This window comes from Pecten maximus, chromosome 2 (assembly GCF_902652985.1).
Source record: "Pecten maximus chromosome 2, xPecMax1.1, whole genome shotgun sequence".
Classification (NCBI taxonomy): Eukaryota; Metazoa; Mollusca; class Bivalvia; order Pectinida; family Pectinidae; genus Pecten; species Pecten maximus.
Genome location: NC_047016.1, coordinates 43,508,075 through 43,523,881, shown reverse-complemented (window position 1 = coordinate 43,523,881; position 15,807 = coordinate 43,508,075). Strand labels below are relative to the sequence as shown.

General features: G+C 35.2%; 1 protein-coding gene across 1 annotated transcript; it reads left to right on the top strand.

The window, feature by feature from the left end:
• Positions 1-2,742: 2,742 nt before the first annotated feature.
• On the top strand, positions 2,743-5,731 carry LOC117341458. The gene is made up of 3 exons (XM_033903313.1): positions 2,743-3,093; positions 3,504-3,680; positions 5,289-5,731. Exons 1-3 carry the CDS (start codon positions 2,784-2,786, stop codon positions 5,528-5,530), a joined length of 729 nt encoding a protein of 242 aa, XP_033759204.1. The 5' UTR covers positions 2,743-2,783; the 3' UTR covers positions 5,531-5,731.
• The last annotated feature ends 10,076 nt before the right edge of the window (positions 5,732-15,807 follow it).

Sequence of the window (15,807 nt, the reverse complement as noted above, 5' to 3'; positions counted from 1 at the left end):
ATTAAAGCTGAAAAGTCACTATTTTATCCCTTTGGGACCCAACCAAAAGGCCCAAAGGAACCTTGCGGGATCATTAACATGCCAAACATAAATTATGGTCTCCATGACGTCGTGATCATTGTTGTCAATATATTTTGGGGTTTGGCAATTTTCTTACAGTATTGTATATCACAATAGACCATTCTGATCCTTGACGTTGATCGCCAGTCTGTCATTCTTCAAAACAAAAAGTTTGCGCGTGCGCAACATACATACCGCGACTCATTTACATATAGAGAGTGGAGAAGCGCATTAGAGATTTCCCGTAATCAGTGGGAATTTCCCGGTTTTTAATAACAAATTATAAGGAAAGAAGGTTTTGATTATCACATTATATCATCATATTAAGGTATATATTCTATTGTTCAACAGATATTTGTTATTTTGTCATAGTCTTTATGTTACAAAAAACAACCAAATTCGATCTGAAACATCATTAATGGAGAGTTGTCATCATTCATAATTGAGGCCTGTCTGACCCTTCGGGACAGAGGGGCGAGAGTGGAACCTACCTGAAATTTTACTTTGAAAGGCTACTTCTAATTAATGTTTTAATGTATTGCACCAAATTCGTCCAGAAACATCATTGGGGTAGGGTAGTCATATTTATACAAATGAGGCTGGATTGACTCTTTCGGACAGTCGGCGGGCCTTAAAGGGGGAACTTAGCTAAAATTGTGCTACTCCACCTTGGTGTACATAAATGTATTATTACCAATCTTGTTTGAAACTTTAAAGGAGGAGCGCGGTTATAAAATACCAAGGCTGCTGGTTTTACCCTTTCAGGTACAGGGGCGTGTCCCTGCTGTAAATCTTTGTTAGGTGACCGGTTTTTAATTTTTATGTGGCATCAATTGTTCAATATTCCCGAACGTTAATGACTCGCTTAACAATATTGGTCAATACGGGCGCGCATTAACCTTGTCAATAAATGTTAATGACCTCCTTAAATAGTGTTCTACCGCCTAAGGATCAATGACGAAGTACTCGGACGAGTATAGCAACGACTAACACATGTATCATTATTCGGTATAATGCATATCCGGGTACATAGAAAATGAACTACAAAATCGATGTCCTTCGCCTCTTTTCGTGATGTTTGAAGGATACTAATGTAAAATGTGAGAGGGTTATTGAAACATGAAACAAAGAACTAATATACATTTAGTTGTGGGCATCCACTTGCATGACACTTTTAGATAATATTTAAATTGAAAACAATCAGCATTGAACAATGAATATTTAAAGCAACACTTGACGATGTGTCCAGTATGCTTTCATCATCGATACGCAATGTTAACAAGAAACAATTTGAAACAATAACGGTGGGTAGATATGTATGAAGACCAGGAGGTAACATGAAATTCTGAGATAAGAACCCAATATCTGTCGCTATAATTTCACAAATTAGACACTATATCACCATATACAAATGTAATTTTTATCATAAAATTACTTTTTCACGCTTTCAGATTTGCTGTAATAGTGTCAAGTGGTTCCAGATAAAAAGTCATATTGATCGGTCATGCAAAAAAGCATTTGTTTATTTTTGATTGGGTAGTGTCAAAAGATATAATAATTTTCAATAAAAACATATTTTTCACTGTCGAATTGGCTGAGAAAGTATCATGTGATTCCCGATAAAAAGTCACATTAACGGCAGTTTAAAATAAATTGATAAAAATGCTGGCAAACTGGGTGTTTCTGAAAATAGATTAATTATGAATTACTTCCCCTTGGTATTGTCCATCAGTATATACTATCCTCAACCTATTGCAACATCACAAGCAATAATTGTGAATGTGTAAAGGTTATTATATTAACAAAGAATAAGTGTAATGAATGTACGTTAATGCATTATTTACTTTTCATTGTTTTATGTTTAATTACATATGCTTCACAAAGTGCAGTCCTTATCACTACAAGAATTAACACGCATCCACTGCTTTCTTAAAAATGAAAAATAGTCTTTTTATGATAAATTTAGTATAGCTATTTGAATTCGGTTGATACATAGATTTATTTACCTGAAACAAGTCAGCCCTGGACTTCGTCCTCAGTTCATATTTTTCTCGGTTAATGAAACTCCGTATCGACCTATCAAAATGCCATAATTGTACAATACGTTCTTTATAACCAAAATTTGTGGTAAAATAATCCAAATATTCTTCAAAACTGAATAAAATGAATTAAAATGTTGTCTAACTTTTGCATAGGTTTGTATTTTAAAGTTACTTTCTCAAGTAATGATATTTGCTTCATACTTTATTCACGGATTTGTTTTATGTTATGCCAGGAAATTTTGCCGCAGAATAACAGCTACATTCTCGAAATTCCAATTCGACCGGAAGTCAAAGCCCGGAAGCAATTTAATTATTGGTTTCTTAGGAAATGTTATCATACGGGATATCAACGAATGGAATGCTAGTTGGGGATTTAGCATTCGTTTTCAAAAATAGGTTTCCATAAAAAAAACTTCATTCTAGCGAGACAATTCTTTCATAGATTGAGCGTTAATGTTTAATGGAATCGCTAGCACAATTGTTACATGCATTACCGATTATGAAAACATGTATAACCAATATCGACCAAGTATTAGCAACGCAATTACCCCCAAGAACTACAAAGGGACATCGACCCTCGCTGAATACTACCAAGCAAACAAATGAGATAGTGTCATTTGAACTTTTCAGTTCATATTGTTACATACAGTTATATTAAAGTTATGTAAAGTTGGTGAAAATATGAAATTCTCTATTTTCTCCTATGCAACTGCCATAACAATCACATTTCTAATTAGAATACATGCATCATGTTTTATTGGACTAGAACAAACCTTATTCAAGGACCGGATTAACAATAATCATATGATTCGGCAATCATCGGTTATCTCCGTGTTGTCCTGTCTGCGGCAGTGTTTCAAACTGGCCACTTGCATGTCATTTTTCTACAACGAAATGACAAATGTATGTAATCTCCAAGGCATCGTGTATCTCTATGAGGAACAGGGATCTGCTGACCTCGGTTCACGGTACTTTGTACCAATGGGAAAAGGTAAGTTTTTCATTCAACTATAGAAATGTATCAAGCGACCTATTGCAATAGTGTTTCATTCATTGAATGACATGGGTCGTAACCCTTGAACAAAGTTTATTATTAATACTGTCCCCGCCAATAGGGCTCTATGACACGTCACTTAAGTGGTCAAATTGGCCAACATTTCAAAAAATTTCTTCAATAATATTTGCTTGATGTGGGAACAACAAATTAATTCATTTGTTTCTATATAGCAGAACCTTACGCTCATTCCTCTGCAGAATTTCTCAGACATCTCGATCGCGTTTTTCAAATTGAAACGAGAATCTAAAGATTTCGAAATCATGACTTAATCCAAAACACAACAACAGAAAATCGCTGAAAATGGTTACTAAAACATCTATAAATACCAAAGATCTTTCTTTCAGGAAAATGTCCGGACTTTGGCGGTTTCATGTACAATAGAGCGTTGGAGATATGCTACAATTTCAAGTGCTGTGAACTCTACAATGCCAACGAATTGAAGGCGAAATGTAATGCCACCGGGACGAGCTTGATCAAGATAGACAGTTCTGAGAAGCAGGCTCACATGGCAGCATTCCTGGGTATGTTGTTGGCCTCCGTTTATAGCGTTAAGGCCGTATCATCATACATGTTATGCATTATTGAAAATTTAAGACGATTGATAGCAACAAGAGATCACATACTATATCACCTTACAATGCTCTGATTGATAGCAATTACGCAAATCTTACAATACAATCTTCAAATAATTTAATCAGAATCATTATGCACATCATAAGATACAATGAAACAATGATATAGTAGTATAAATATCATGATATTGTATAACCGTACAATGCTATAGTTGTGTTGATCTTTATACAATTATTGCATTTTGTGGAGGTGTACACGAGACTATACGGACCTGGTCAAGAGTTTGTTCATCGAGGCCGCAGGCCGAGGTGAACAAACTCTTGACCAGGACCGCATAGTCTCGTGTACACCGAACACAAAAGGCATTAACTGTTTTGTAATATGGCCAACTTAAATGAATGAAAAAAATCCCAAGGCTCAATCAAGTCCAAATCATGTTGACTAAAGTTTTTAAAGTCGGCATGCAGACTGACATTTGGAACTTAAATATGGCCGAGATAGTCTTGTTGCACCTGAAGTGTTTTTCCGGGTATTCAATCAAGTCTTTTTTCTTCTTGTAATTCCTCTTCGTTTATTGTAGCGAAACGTTGTGGGGGTATGTCGTCTGCAATATTGTAAACAAAGTGATGTCGAACAATTGTTTGTTTCCAGCATTCTGATTGGCTGTTGTCCAAAGTAACACGTTGCGTGGTTGGATGCAAAGATTGCCGACCTGTTCGTGCTATAAATAGCAAGAACAGGTCGGGAATGCCTGGGGAATTTCCCATCTGAGCTATTTTTAGCACGAACAGGTCTACTCACTGATGGGTACTTGTGAGGGAAACGGGAAATTGGCCAATGAAAATTAAGGAAACACTCTATCCATATTACAAATAGTAGTGTACAATCATACAATGATATAGTAGTATTAATCTAGTATCATTGTACAATCAGGTTATAAGTTACTCCACATCGAGTTTTCATGGAATCATTAATCAGGTTATAAGTAAGTAACTCCCCGTAAATTCACTGTTGCCATGGTAACGTTAATCAGAGTATAAGTTACTTCACATAAGCTCCCTGTTGTCGTGGTATCATTAATCATGTTTTAAGAAACTCACTGTTGCTATGAAATCGTTAATCAGGTTATTGTTTATTTCCAATAAATGCCTATCATGGTATCGTTGATCAGGTCAAAATATAACATAATTGAATGTTGTTGTTTTTTTATTTTCATTTTTTGTTTGTCTTTTGCAATTAAAAATAAAATTTATAGTAGTTTTATTTTCACCGATACCATGATGAGTTACATAGGAACGAACACGTGGAGGCGACAGAACTACCAGTACAGGTAACTGTCAATGTTATATGTAGTCTAAGTACAGAAAATCTCAGTGGGCAGTTCAGTAACCTATGTTCTTATCAAGCAGAACGCCGAACGAGAGGAGACACTTGTATAGGATTGCTTATTGTGTTATGACATCTTAGTTAGCTTAGTTTGTTTCGTTTATTGGTCTTTCTACATACATCGTGCGAACTGGTAGTCGTTGATAAAAAAACATATCATTCTTTTTCAGAACAAGGCAACACAAGTTATACATTGATTCAAGGCATACTCGGTAATAATGGAATATATACGTATGAGGATGGCACAAATATGACATATTTCAACTGGAACTCTGCTGATAATGAGCCGGAGCAACGTAATAACGAGGTCTTTATTTTGCTAAAGAAGAATGATCAGTTTCTGTGGCACGACGCACGTAACACTGCTACATATGCGAGTTCCAACTTGGTGTGTGAAACGCCTGTCTTGTAACGTATTGGTACAGGCATGACGCTTTCTGACATTTTACCTATCACAACATGTGTAGAGACACAACATGTGTAGAGAATAACTGGTGTAGTTTATTTAATACAATAATTGCTTTGTGTCTTCATCACGTCAGTTGGTTTGGTTTATTTTGTTTAACGTCCTATTAACAGCCGGGGTCATTTAAGGACGTGCTAGGTTTTGAGGGTGGAGGAAAGCCGGAGTTCCGGGAGAAAAACCACCGGTCTACGGTCAGTATCAGGCAACTGCCCCATGTTGGTTTTGAACTCGCAACCCAGAGGTGGAGGGCTAGTGATAAAGTGTCGGGACACCTTAACCCACTCGGCCACCGCGGCCCCTATCACAACAGTAGTAACGCCATTACAAAACATTCTGCTATACACCGTTTGCTGTGCTATCTTAGAAGCAAGACAATGGATAGAGTTAGATACACCATTTATGATTATCTTCATTGTTCATATTTAAGAAAGTAGAAGATGCTATGTCCAGCCTGACAAATCGTTATGGTAACTTTCTACGAATGTCAAGATATGCAAACACTGATATGCAACATAACAAAGTTAGTAGTACTCTGATGTCGGTTTGGTGAAGAACACTTGTACATAATTATAAATATTGCTCCTGTTTTATTATTGTTTAATCTACCATTATTATAAATCGTGTCCACCTTAACGTCAGACTGGTTTACGAAACTTTCTAACGTTTTCTTGGCCTTATATTAAGATACTTTGCTAACAAAACGATACTAGTCAATTTGTATCTAGGAATGATTTAGTTGAGCATCTTCGATTTTCAATCGTTATCATCAGCACTAAAATCACGTTAATTTCAATATATAAGAGATTCATTATTAGCTTAATAGTTGAGCATAAAAAGCGAAATAAAGATAGCCTGAGAAAAAATAATTAAGTAAATAACGGTCTGTTTATCTTAAGAAAAAGCCTTTGCAGAATATAGTTTAAAGAATCAGCTGAGAATATCTAACCTCATATAGAATTGGATCCAGAATAAAGAAAGCATAACGCTTTCCCCTGTACCCTACTGCTGTATAAAATATGCAGTCATATAATACCCCTCAAGTAGTTATTGCATAAAAATGAATGCTCAATAACTGCCTATTTTTTCTCCTGATCAACATGTTTTCCGAATATTTTAACATTTCACTTTTTCACCTGAAATAAGAAAAAAACATAGAAATCTGTATGTACCCTAGAATCATAAGTCAGAAATTGGGTTTTGTTTCATTTCTTTTACGATCTTATCTCTTATCATCTTAGATGTTAGATTATATTAGTGACCAACAAAGGTATCGGGATGAGGAAACGACTTGTTGTCGCCATGTTTTTTCTTGAACATTGTAAATTGACTCCTTTGTGTCGCAAGATCAGATCGACGGATACGTGATTCCGTGCAGGGAACTGCAATTGGTAAACCACAAGAAGAAACTGGTCTCCCCGGGGTTATTGATATAGAAGTTCGTCTTCTTGTTTACCTACAGCCATTTCAACCATGGATTTTGTATTGACATTCTTTGTTCAACTAATTTAGAGAAAGATACGAAACCTGAGGAAACCTCTCGCAAAGAAAATAAAACCAGGTGCTGGGTCAACTCTGATAACAGTAGTTCGAGAAGTAGTCGGAAAAGTCAATCACGCCTTTTTCCTCCCCGATCAAGCAAGCAGATTTGTACGATGTTGCAGTTTTCTTGACAAGCAGACTGGCGATTTCGCTGATCGACGTTGGCTGCAAAGGAGACACCAACAGCCTCCAGATGCTTAAAGGACTGAAGGACAAAAGTCTAAGGCAGTTTATTCAGGGATGCATACATGGCATGAATCACAAACCCGACTGATACGAGAGTTCGTATTATCCTGTCTTTTTATGACAAGTTGTATTTGCTGTATAGTCGATCTGTCTTGATGTGAAAGGCTGTCAATACGTCATCTAAGTCGTAGTCTAGAACAACTGTAATCTGCAGAAGAATGATGTGGATCATTGTGACGAAAAACCATCACGCTAACCTTGGCTATCGAAGCGACGGTCAAGCATCGCTTAGCGTGTCTCATGTTGGTGTACATTGTTTGAGATTGAGATGAGCCCAACGGAGGTCGGAGCAATCAGTTTGTATAGCTGCCCATACGGATCGACTTATGAATGGTAGGGATGATTTGTTGTCGATAAAGTCTTGAACACACACTGACCGGACTACAGAGTCCTCAGTTCTTCCGATAAGATTACAAATTTGGACGGTACATTGACGGAATCAGAATGACATCGTACACTGACCTAGGATTTGCTGACGGCAGTGAGGAATGCAGTGACACGTGAGCTAGTTAACCCAATATATCAATGACTTGGACACATCGCTGGCTGTCCGTAATTGATGCTTAGACTGTACGATTACTAGACTGCGGCAATACACAGAGTCTGAACTTCTCATGGTAACCAGATGTTTCCATAGTTTCGTACTAAAAAAGCAAGAGAGATAAAAGAGTTTCTGGCTAATGATATACAATATAGTACCAACACCTTGTTTACTAACGGATCCATCAGTTACGATCGTAAGAACATGGGACGTTCTTGGTTGCGTGATAGCTTTGTTGAATGTCAAGTATATTTGAAAGTGATAGTATCGGTCTTGATCAGTCTGTTTATCTGGTAAATATGCGACTGCATGCAATGAGGTATGCCACGACCTATTATCTTGTAGGCTACAATAAAAGAACGAAACCCCAACCCTTTATCGGGCCGTTTGTACGATAGTTATACGGCAATCTTGTAAGGACTTGCAGAAATCTGTCCCTGTGACCATCCAAGTAAGTTGTTGAACGATGGCAGATGATAGTTATTGTAGGAAACAGGAGAAGGTTACACCGTTGTGAATATTCAAGAACCCAATACCAATTATCTACTAGTTGATCCGGAGTCCTGCTACCACAGCTTATGTTTGCAGCATACCATGATGTTACTGTTCAAATTGATTATATGATAGATGACAAGCGTCTTCGCGTATCCGAAGTGTACGGATTTTTTTCATTTGGGCGACTTTTTGTCATGTTTTTTCCGCTATGTCTGACGGAGTAATGCACCAGCAGCTTCGTTCAAACTCTACCTAGATTTGTCTTCTTTGAGTCGTGATCACAATGGACGATAACTCTTTGTAGAGATTGCCCTTCGCTCGTCAGAAAAGGGCATTTCAAATATTTGTAAAGTAGAGAAAAAATGGCCCCCGTTCCATATACTTCGATTTCACAGAGACGCTTGTCAGATTTAATGTCACATTTAATGAAGTTACAATACAATAATATGCTGAAATCTTACAATGATATAATAAAGTCGTACAATGATATCATAGTATCATACTATTGTGTTTGTAAATAATATAATGACGGAATCTCGAATAATATAACAATTACACTAAATCATATATCGAACAAAGCATATAATGTAGTGTTGAAACTAAATAATATAACGTTAAAATCAAATCATTTATTGATTAAATCGAGTAATATGACGATAAAACCACATCATATGACAACAACGTATAATATAATAGTGTAACCCAATCAAATGAAGCATTAGATAATATAATGTTAAAATCAAACGATGAAAGTATACAATATAATGGTAGCACAATATACAATGAACACCAAACTATATAAAAAGGAAATTAAATCATAAATCACTGACATCAAATCACATATTGACAAAATCATATGATAGGATGATTATATAAATCCATAAAGTATCTCTATGGCACAAACGCTCAGAAAATCTATACATTAATGCTGCAAGAGTTGTCTTTCCAAGCATTAGACTACAATCTAAGTATTATCTTGTTAAGCTTCACCACTCTTTACGAGAGACAAGATCAAAGTTATTTCAGTTTAACAATAAACTTATCGTTAAGCTTATTCGAGAAGAAGAACACATGTATTTTATATCAATTTCTCTGGTTCTTAATCCCGAAATCGACTTTAAAAAATAATTACATATTAAGTCTAAATTTTGTTCGAGATACCAATACTTCAATGTAACTACATCCTTGCAGCACTGGCATTCGAGGTTATAAACAAAATAATTAAGCACTAAAAACCTGTATCAGGAAATTTAATAATATTAACTTGTGGAGCAACGGATCTAAACACAAAACTTTAAAGAGAAATGTTGACGTCACCAATTCCTCGCAGCTTTACAACACTGTAAAAAGATATTGTCCGATTGAAGGGAAGCAATCGAAATATCGTATGACACAGGAATTGCATTGAGATAGGCTTACAAACAATGCTTGGGATTCTTTGTATAAAAGCCGTTACATTCATACCATAACTGTCTCCCATGGCAAGGGGCCGAGGTGGCCGTGGTGGCCGAGTGGTTAACGTGTCCCGACACTTTATCACAAGGCCTCCACCTCTGGGTTGCGAGTGCGAAACCTACGTTATCAGTTTGAACGTTTGTTCATCCTGTTCCGAATTACATTCAATATTTGATTTGATCAATAGAGAAGGTGACAAACTGCATGAGGAAGAGATAGATTATCTAACTAATTTCTCATTTAAAACTAGTTATTTTTATGGCTTGCCTAAAATCCACAAAAGTAGTCTTATTACAAATACAATAAAAGAACAGCACTCAGCCTTTACGTCATTTTCTAGATATAATTCTAAAACCACTTTGTTCAAAAATACCCAGTTTTGTTAAAGATGATTTTGACTTTTTAACAAGGTTACCAAAATAAGTTTTACCTGGAAGTAAATTAATTTCGTTTGATGTAGTCAGTTTATTGCTAACATCCCTACGGATCTTGGTTTGAAAGCCGTAAAATTCTGGTTGGAAAAACATCCAAATACTATTGATAATCGAATGAATAATAAATGTATTTTAGAAGCTTTGGAAATTGTATTGAACAGAAATGTATTTCATTTCGATAATAAATATTACCAGCAATGTAAAGGAACAGCAATGGGCACAAATTAAAAGGTAGCCTCTACACATGCCACTATGGTTCTTGGCTATCTAGAGGAAATTCTTTATAGAAATATTGAAAAAAGAGACCAAATGCAAGCGGAATATTTAAGGAAGAATTTTATCAGATTTCTGGATGATTGTTTTATAATCTGGCAGTCAGATAAAGATATAGACAATTTTGTTGGGAACTTAATATGTTACATCCTGATATACAATATACCATGGAGTGTAGTTCAGTGAAACTTGAATTTCTAGATATATACGTACAAATTGAAAATGGTAAAATCGTAACTGACTTACACTGTAGGACCACTGATTCACATAATTATCTTGATTTTTTTTTTCAAATCATGATAAGCATATCAAGCTTAATATTCCATTCAGTCTAACTTCCCGCTTGATATCGATTGTCAGTGATGAAAACACTCTAAGTAAACGCTTGGGAATTTAATCCATTATCTAGGAAATCAACATTATCCGCGTGAAATTATAGACCACGGGATAGCAAGAGCTAAGAAAGAGGGACCAATTCAGTTACGCACACAGGAGAAACTAGGTTCCTGTAATATTATTCCTTTTGTAAGTACATACAACCCAGGCAATTATAATATATTTCCTATTGTTAGAGGTAGCGAGGATTTTTTGAAAAACAACGAAAGAATGAAATCTATACTCAATAAAAAGAAAATCATAAATTGTAAACGTCAACCAAAAAATCTCAAACGTATCTTATGTGCTTCAAAATTTGATTCTGAAGTAAGAGAAACATCTGTCATAAAATGTTTGCAAAAGCGATGTAAAACATGCGATATTATTATAGACTGTCAAAGTTATACATTTAAAAATGGTTTTCATTTCAAAATTAAAACTGATATGAATTGTACTTCAAATAATGTTATATATGCTCTAATATGCAGTAAATGTTAAGATTTTTATATTGGTTAGACTGGCATGGAATTACGAAAACGTATGACCTTACACCGCCAGCAAACAAGAACGGAACACTTCCGATATTTGACTGTTAACGAACACTGTCATATCTGTGCTGATGACATTTTTTTTGTTTTGCCAATTTACCAAATGTCCAACTCTGATGTATTACAAAGAGAGAATAAAGAAATGTTTTTCAAACAGCTAATGAAGCCAATGTTAAATTCTGAACGTGATAGGACAAAATAAATTATGTATACAATAGATTTCTCAGTAACTTACCGAATGTACATGTACATGTATACATGTATATTATCTTGCATATTTTGTATCTACTGTTTTTATGTACAAATATGAAACGTATGTTTGATAGTGTTTACTAGCGCAATTTACTATTGAGAGTTTACATTATTCCAAGTTACCGCATCTATTTTACATGTACTATACGGCAAAATCTTTGTATACCATGTCCGGTTTTAATTTTAGTACGGAGTACGTATCTATAGATTTGTTGTACAGATCTATACGATGTAATTGCTCCAATCAAGTTTTTTTAATGGATTGGTTTGTTTAAACCATATCATATAGTTGGTCTCAACCCTTGTAAACTGGACAAATAAGTGTTTTATAAATTATGTACCCTACTATTATGACGTCATCAAACTATGACGTCATAAAATGATGTACCGAATAAAATTCATAATCCCCTGAAGAGCGGCACGATCTAGCCGCGAAAGTACTAGGGAGACAGCAAATCTGTGTTTGGCTTTTTATTTTATTATCATTTACTGTCACGTAGACATTTAACTTTATTCTATATATATATAATATGAAGTTCGAGCTACCGATTCGTTATTGTATGTCTGGCGGTTTTATTGTCATTATTTCCGTTCTCATTTTTCAGAACATTATTTTGATTTAAACTAGATCTAAATGGCGGATGTCATCTATGAGACACTTATCCTATTGGTAAATCTAGTATCATTTCCTTTTGTTCTTTTAACATCCATGAAATTCCTGCTTTTGTTTATATCTCCTTGATTCTGAATTACGATTAGAATCTATCTTCATAAACTGGATTAGTCAATTATTGTATGCGATAGAACAAGTAAGGACATGTTCATCGCTATTGATACACACAAAGAAAAATACCGTTGATTCCCGAGTAAAACAAAACAAAACAGTATCAGTGTACTAATAATTGAATGACCCCAGACCAATATCTAGTTATCGGTATTTTTGTGGAATTACTACTATTATCAAACAGGTGTCATGCAGGTAACAGTAATGGATGCATACTTCTCTCTCTATCTCTATAAATTTTGTATCTTACGTCACCGACACACCCATTAACTATTTTAAGCGTGACACACAGTATATATTGATCAGTCTTACTTGCATCAGATGAATATGTTTAGTTATCCAGGTTTTTTTTGTGTTGATAAAAATATACAATTTCACATTTTGCAATGGTTCATTCTCACAAATTATATTTCAAATGGTATTTATCGGAGTTATTTTGATAATACTTCTCAACTGCACATGTATTTTTTTTTTTTTGTAATTTATATTTTATTCAGTTAAACATATATTATCAACAAACACAAGACATCTACATTTTATGGTCATTCACACCTTTCAGCACTGATGTGTATTTCTATAATTTACTACGCACAAGCTTACACACACACATACACACCAACACACCCCCATTCTCGCCCCCCCAGAGTCTGCTAAGCTACGAACTGCACATGTATTCATGGTCATCAAATTATTAACATTTGTCTGACATAATAATTTATTTTTTTTGTGAGAGCATTCTTCAAAAAATACACAAGACAAAGTGGCATTTTGAACAATGAAATAACTAAATAAAGATTCACTTTAAATTATCTCTATTTGATTAAACTTGCAACAGAATAATGCTAGAAACCATTCTCTCATTAACTCCAATTGAATTGTTATTGGTAGATGGACTGACATGTTCTGCTGAAGCAGTTATTAATGTATTTGAACGTTATCATTACCTTCTCAATAAACAATTGACAACAATAATGTTCAAATAATACAGGAATAGTTCTATTTACTGACATTATCGATCGTATTGGTGTCGGATAATCAAAAAGAATGTTTCTTTAGTGTGGAAATGATGGTGATCTATCTGCATGTTTAAATCAAATAATTGGCTGTCTTATGACTGTCCCTCAATTATAAGTTCGAAAGTATATATTGATCAGGTAAATAAGATAATGTTGACATAATATCACATGCTGATAGCTTCATTGGTGACAGTCTGCTGTCGTAATTAATCAAGTTTCATGAAACAATAACTTCCAGGTTTATAAAGTATACCAACTTATGACAGGCTTGACCAGAACACGCTGTGCTGTTAATATTCAGACAACATGAAACCTGTGATTTCGTCTTTCGCATCCATTACCGCAATAGCAGTGTTGACACAAGTCCATACATCTACTGTGAGCTTTATTGGACTAGAACAAACCTTATTTCAAGGACCGGATTAACAATAATTATATGATTTGGCAATCATCGGTTATATCCGTGTTGTCCTGTCTGCGGCAGTGTTTCAAACTGGCCACTTGCATGTCATTTTTCTACAACGAAATGACAAAGGTATGCAGTCTCCAAACCATTGTTTATCTGTATCCAGGACAAGCGTACGTCGAACTAGGATCTACGTATTTTGTACCAGCCCAACAGGGTAAGCTAGTTACTGTTGTTGATTGTTTGATAACATGAATAATGTCCGTTATATTTCTGTTGTTGATGGGCGTTTTCATTCGTTACCTCATCATTTATATTATCTGTGAATATGAAATAATTGGATTTCTTCGGATTAAGATAATTTGGCAGCGTAGATCATGTTATGCAGTTAATCAGTACTTGTCAAGTGTGCTTTGATGGATGTAAATAGAAATCAAAATTTATATTCATCTGTAAATTATCTAATATTTTATTTGAATTTCAGAAAAATGTGCAGATGTTAAAGGTTTCATGCACAATAGAGCTTTAGAGATATGTTACAACTTCAAGTGCTGTCAACCATACAGTATTCATTATTTGAAGAAACAATGCTACGCTGTTGGAACCACCTTGATGAAAATCGACAGTTATGAGAAGCAGAATCATATGGCAGCATTTCTGGGTATGATGGCTATCCGAATGTGATAACTTCTATCTTAAATGAAGCATTTAAAGGGGAACTTGTGTTAAGCTGTGTAATTAGACAGGCTTTGTACTGAAAAACACATCCCTACTATAATGACTTAAATAACCGATAACAGATAAAAGCAATCATCGCGAACGCGCTTTTTACATTTTCATCTTAAAAAGGAAAAAAATAAGACACTGACTTTTCTAGCCATGTACAAAAACTTTAATAATGCCTATGAAATTTGAACAGATATTGTTCGTTCTCTACAAAGCATCTTTAATCCTTGCACCAGTACCAGAAACAGTTATTCCCTTACCAAGCCCCTTGTCTGAAGTCAGCGCCAGAAATAAACTACAAGATTAGCATTATTTGAACATTACAATTTCCCACATTTACGTTTTCTTTCCAATATGTAACATTGGGTGATTCCAAAGAAAGGAAAACTTTTGTTATACAAATATACATAGTCGCATCGGTATGGCGCTGACTTCAGGCAAAGGAGTTTGTCTGTCGCTTGTGATTGGGAGGTAGAGGCGCATTTTCCTTTTTTTCCTATTCGTAAATTCTAGTATAGAGTGCATGCTGTAGTGGTGTTTTCCTATTCGTAAATTCTAGTATACAGTGCATGCCGTAGTGGTGTTTACCTATTCGTAAATTCTAGTATAGAGTGCATGCCGTAGTGGTGTTTTCCTATTCGTAAATTCTAGTACAGAGTGCATGCTGTAGTGGTGTTTTCCTATTCGTAAATTCTAGTATACAGTGCATGCCGTAGTGGTGTTTTCCTATTCGTAAATTCTAGTATAGAGTGCATGCCGTAGTGGTGTTTTCCTATTCGTAAATTTTAGTATACAGTGCATGCTTTAGTGGTGTTTTCCTATTCGTAAATTCTAGTATAGAGTGCATGCTGTAGTGGTGTTTTCCTATTCGTAAATTCTAGTATACAGTGCATGCTTTAGTGGTGTTTTCCTATTCGTAAATTCTAGTATACAGTGCATGCCGTAGTGGTGTTTTCCTATTCGTAAATTCTAGTATACAGTGCATGCTTTAGTGGTGTTTTCCTATTCGTAAATTCTAGTATAGAGTGCATGCTGTAGTGGTGTTTTCCTATTCGTAAATTCTAGTATACAGTGCATGCCGTAGTGGTGTTTTCCTATTCGTAAATTCTAGTATAGAGTGCATGCCGTAGTGG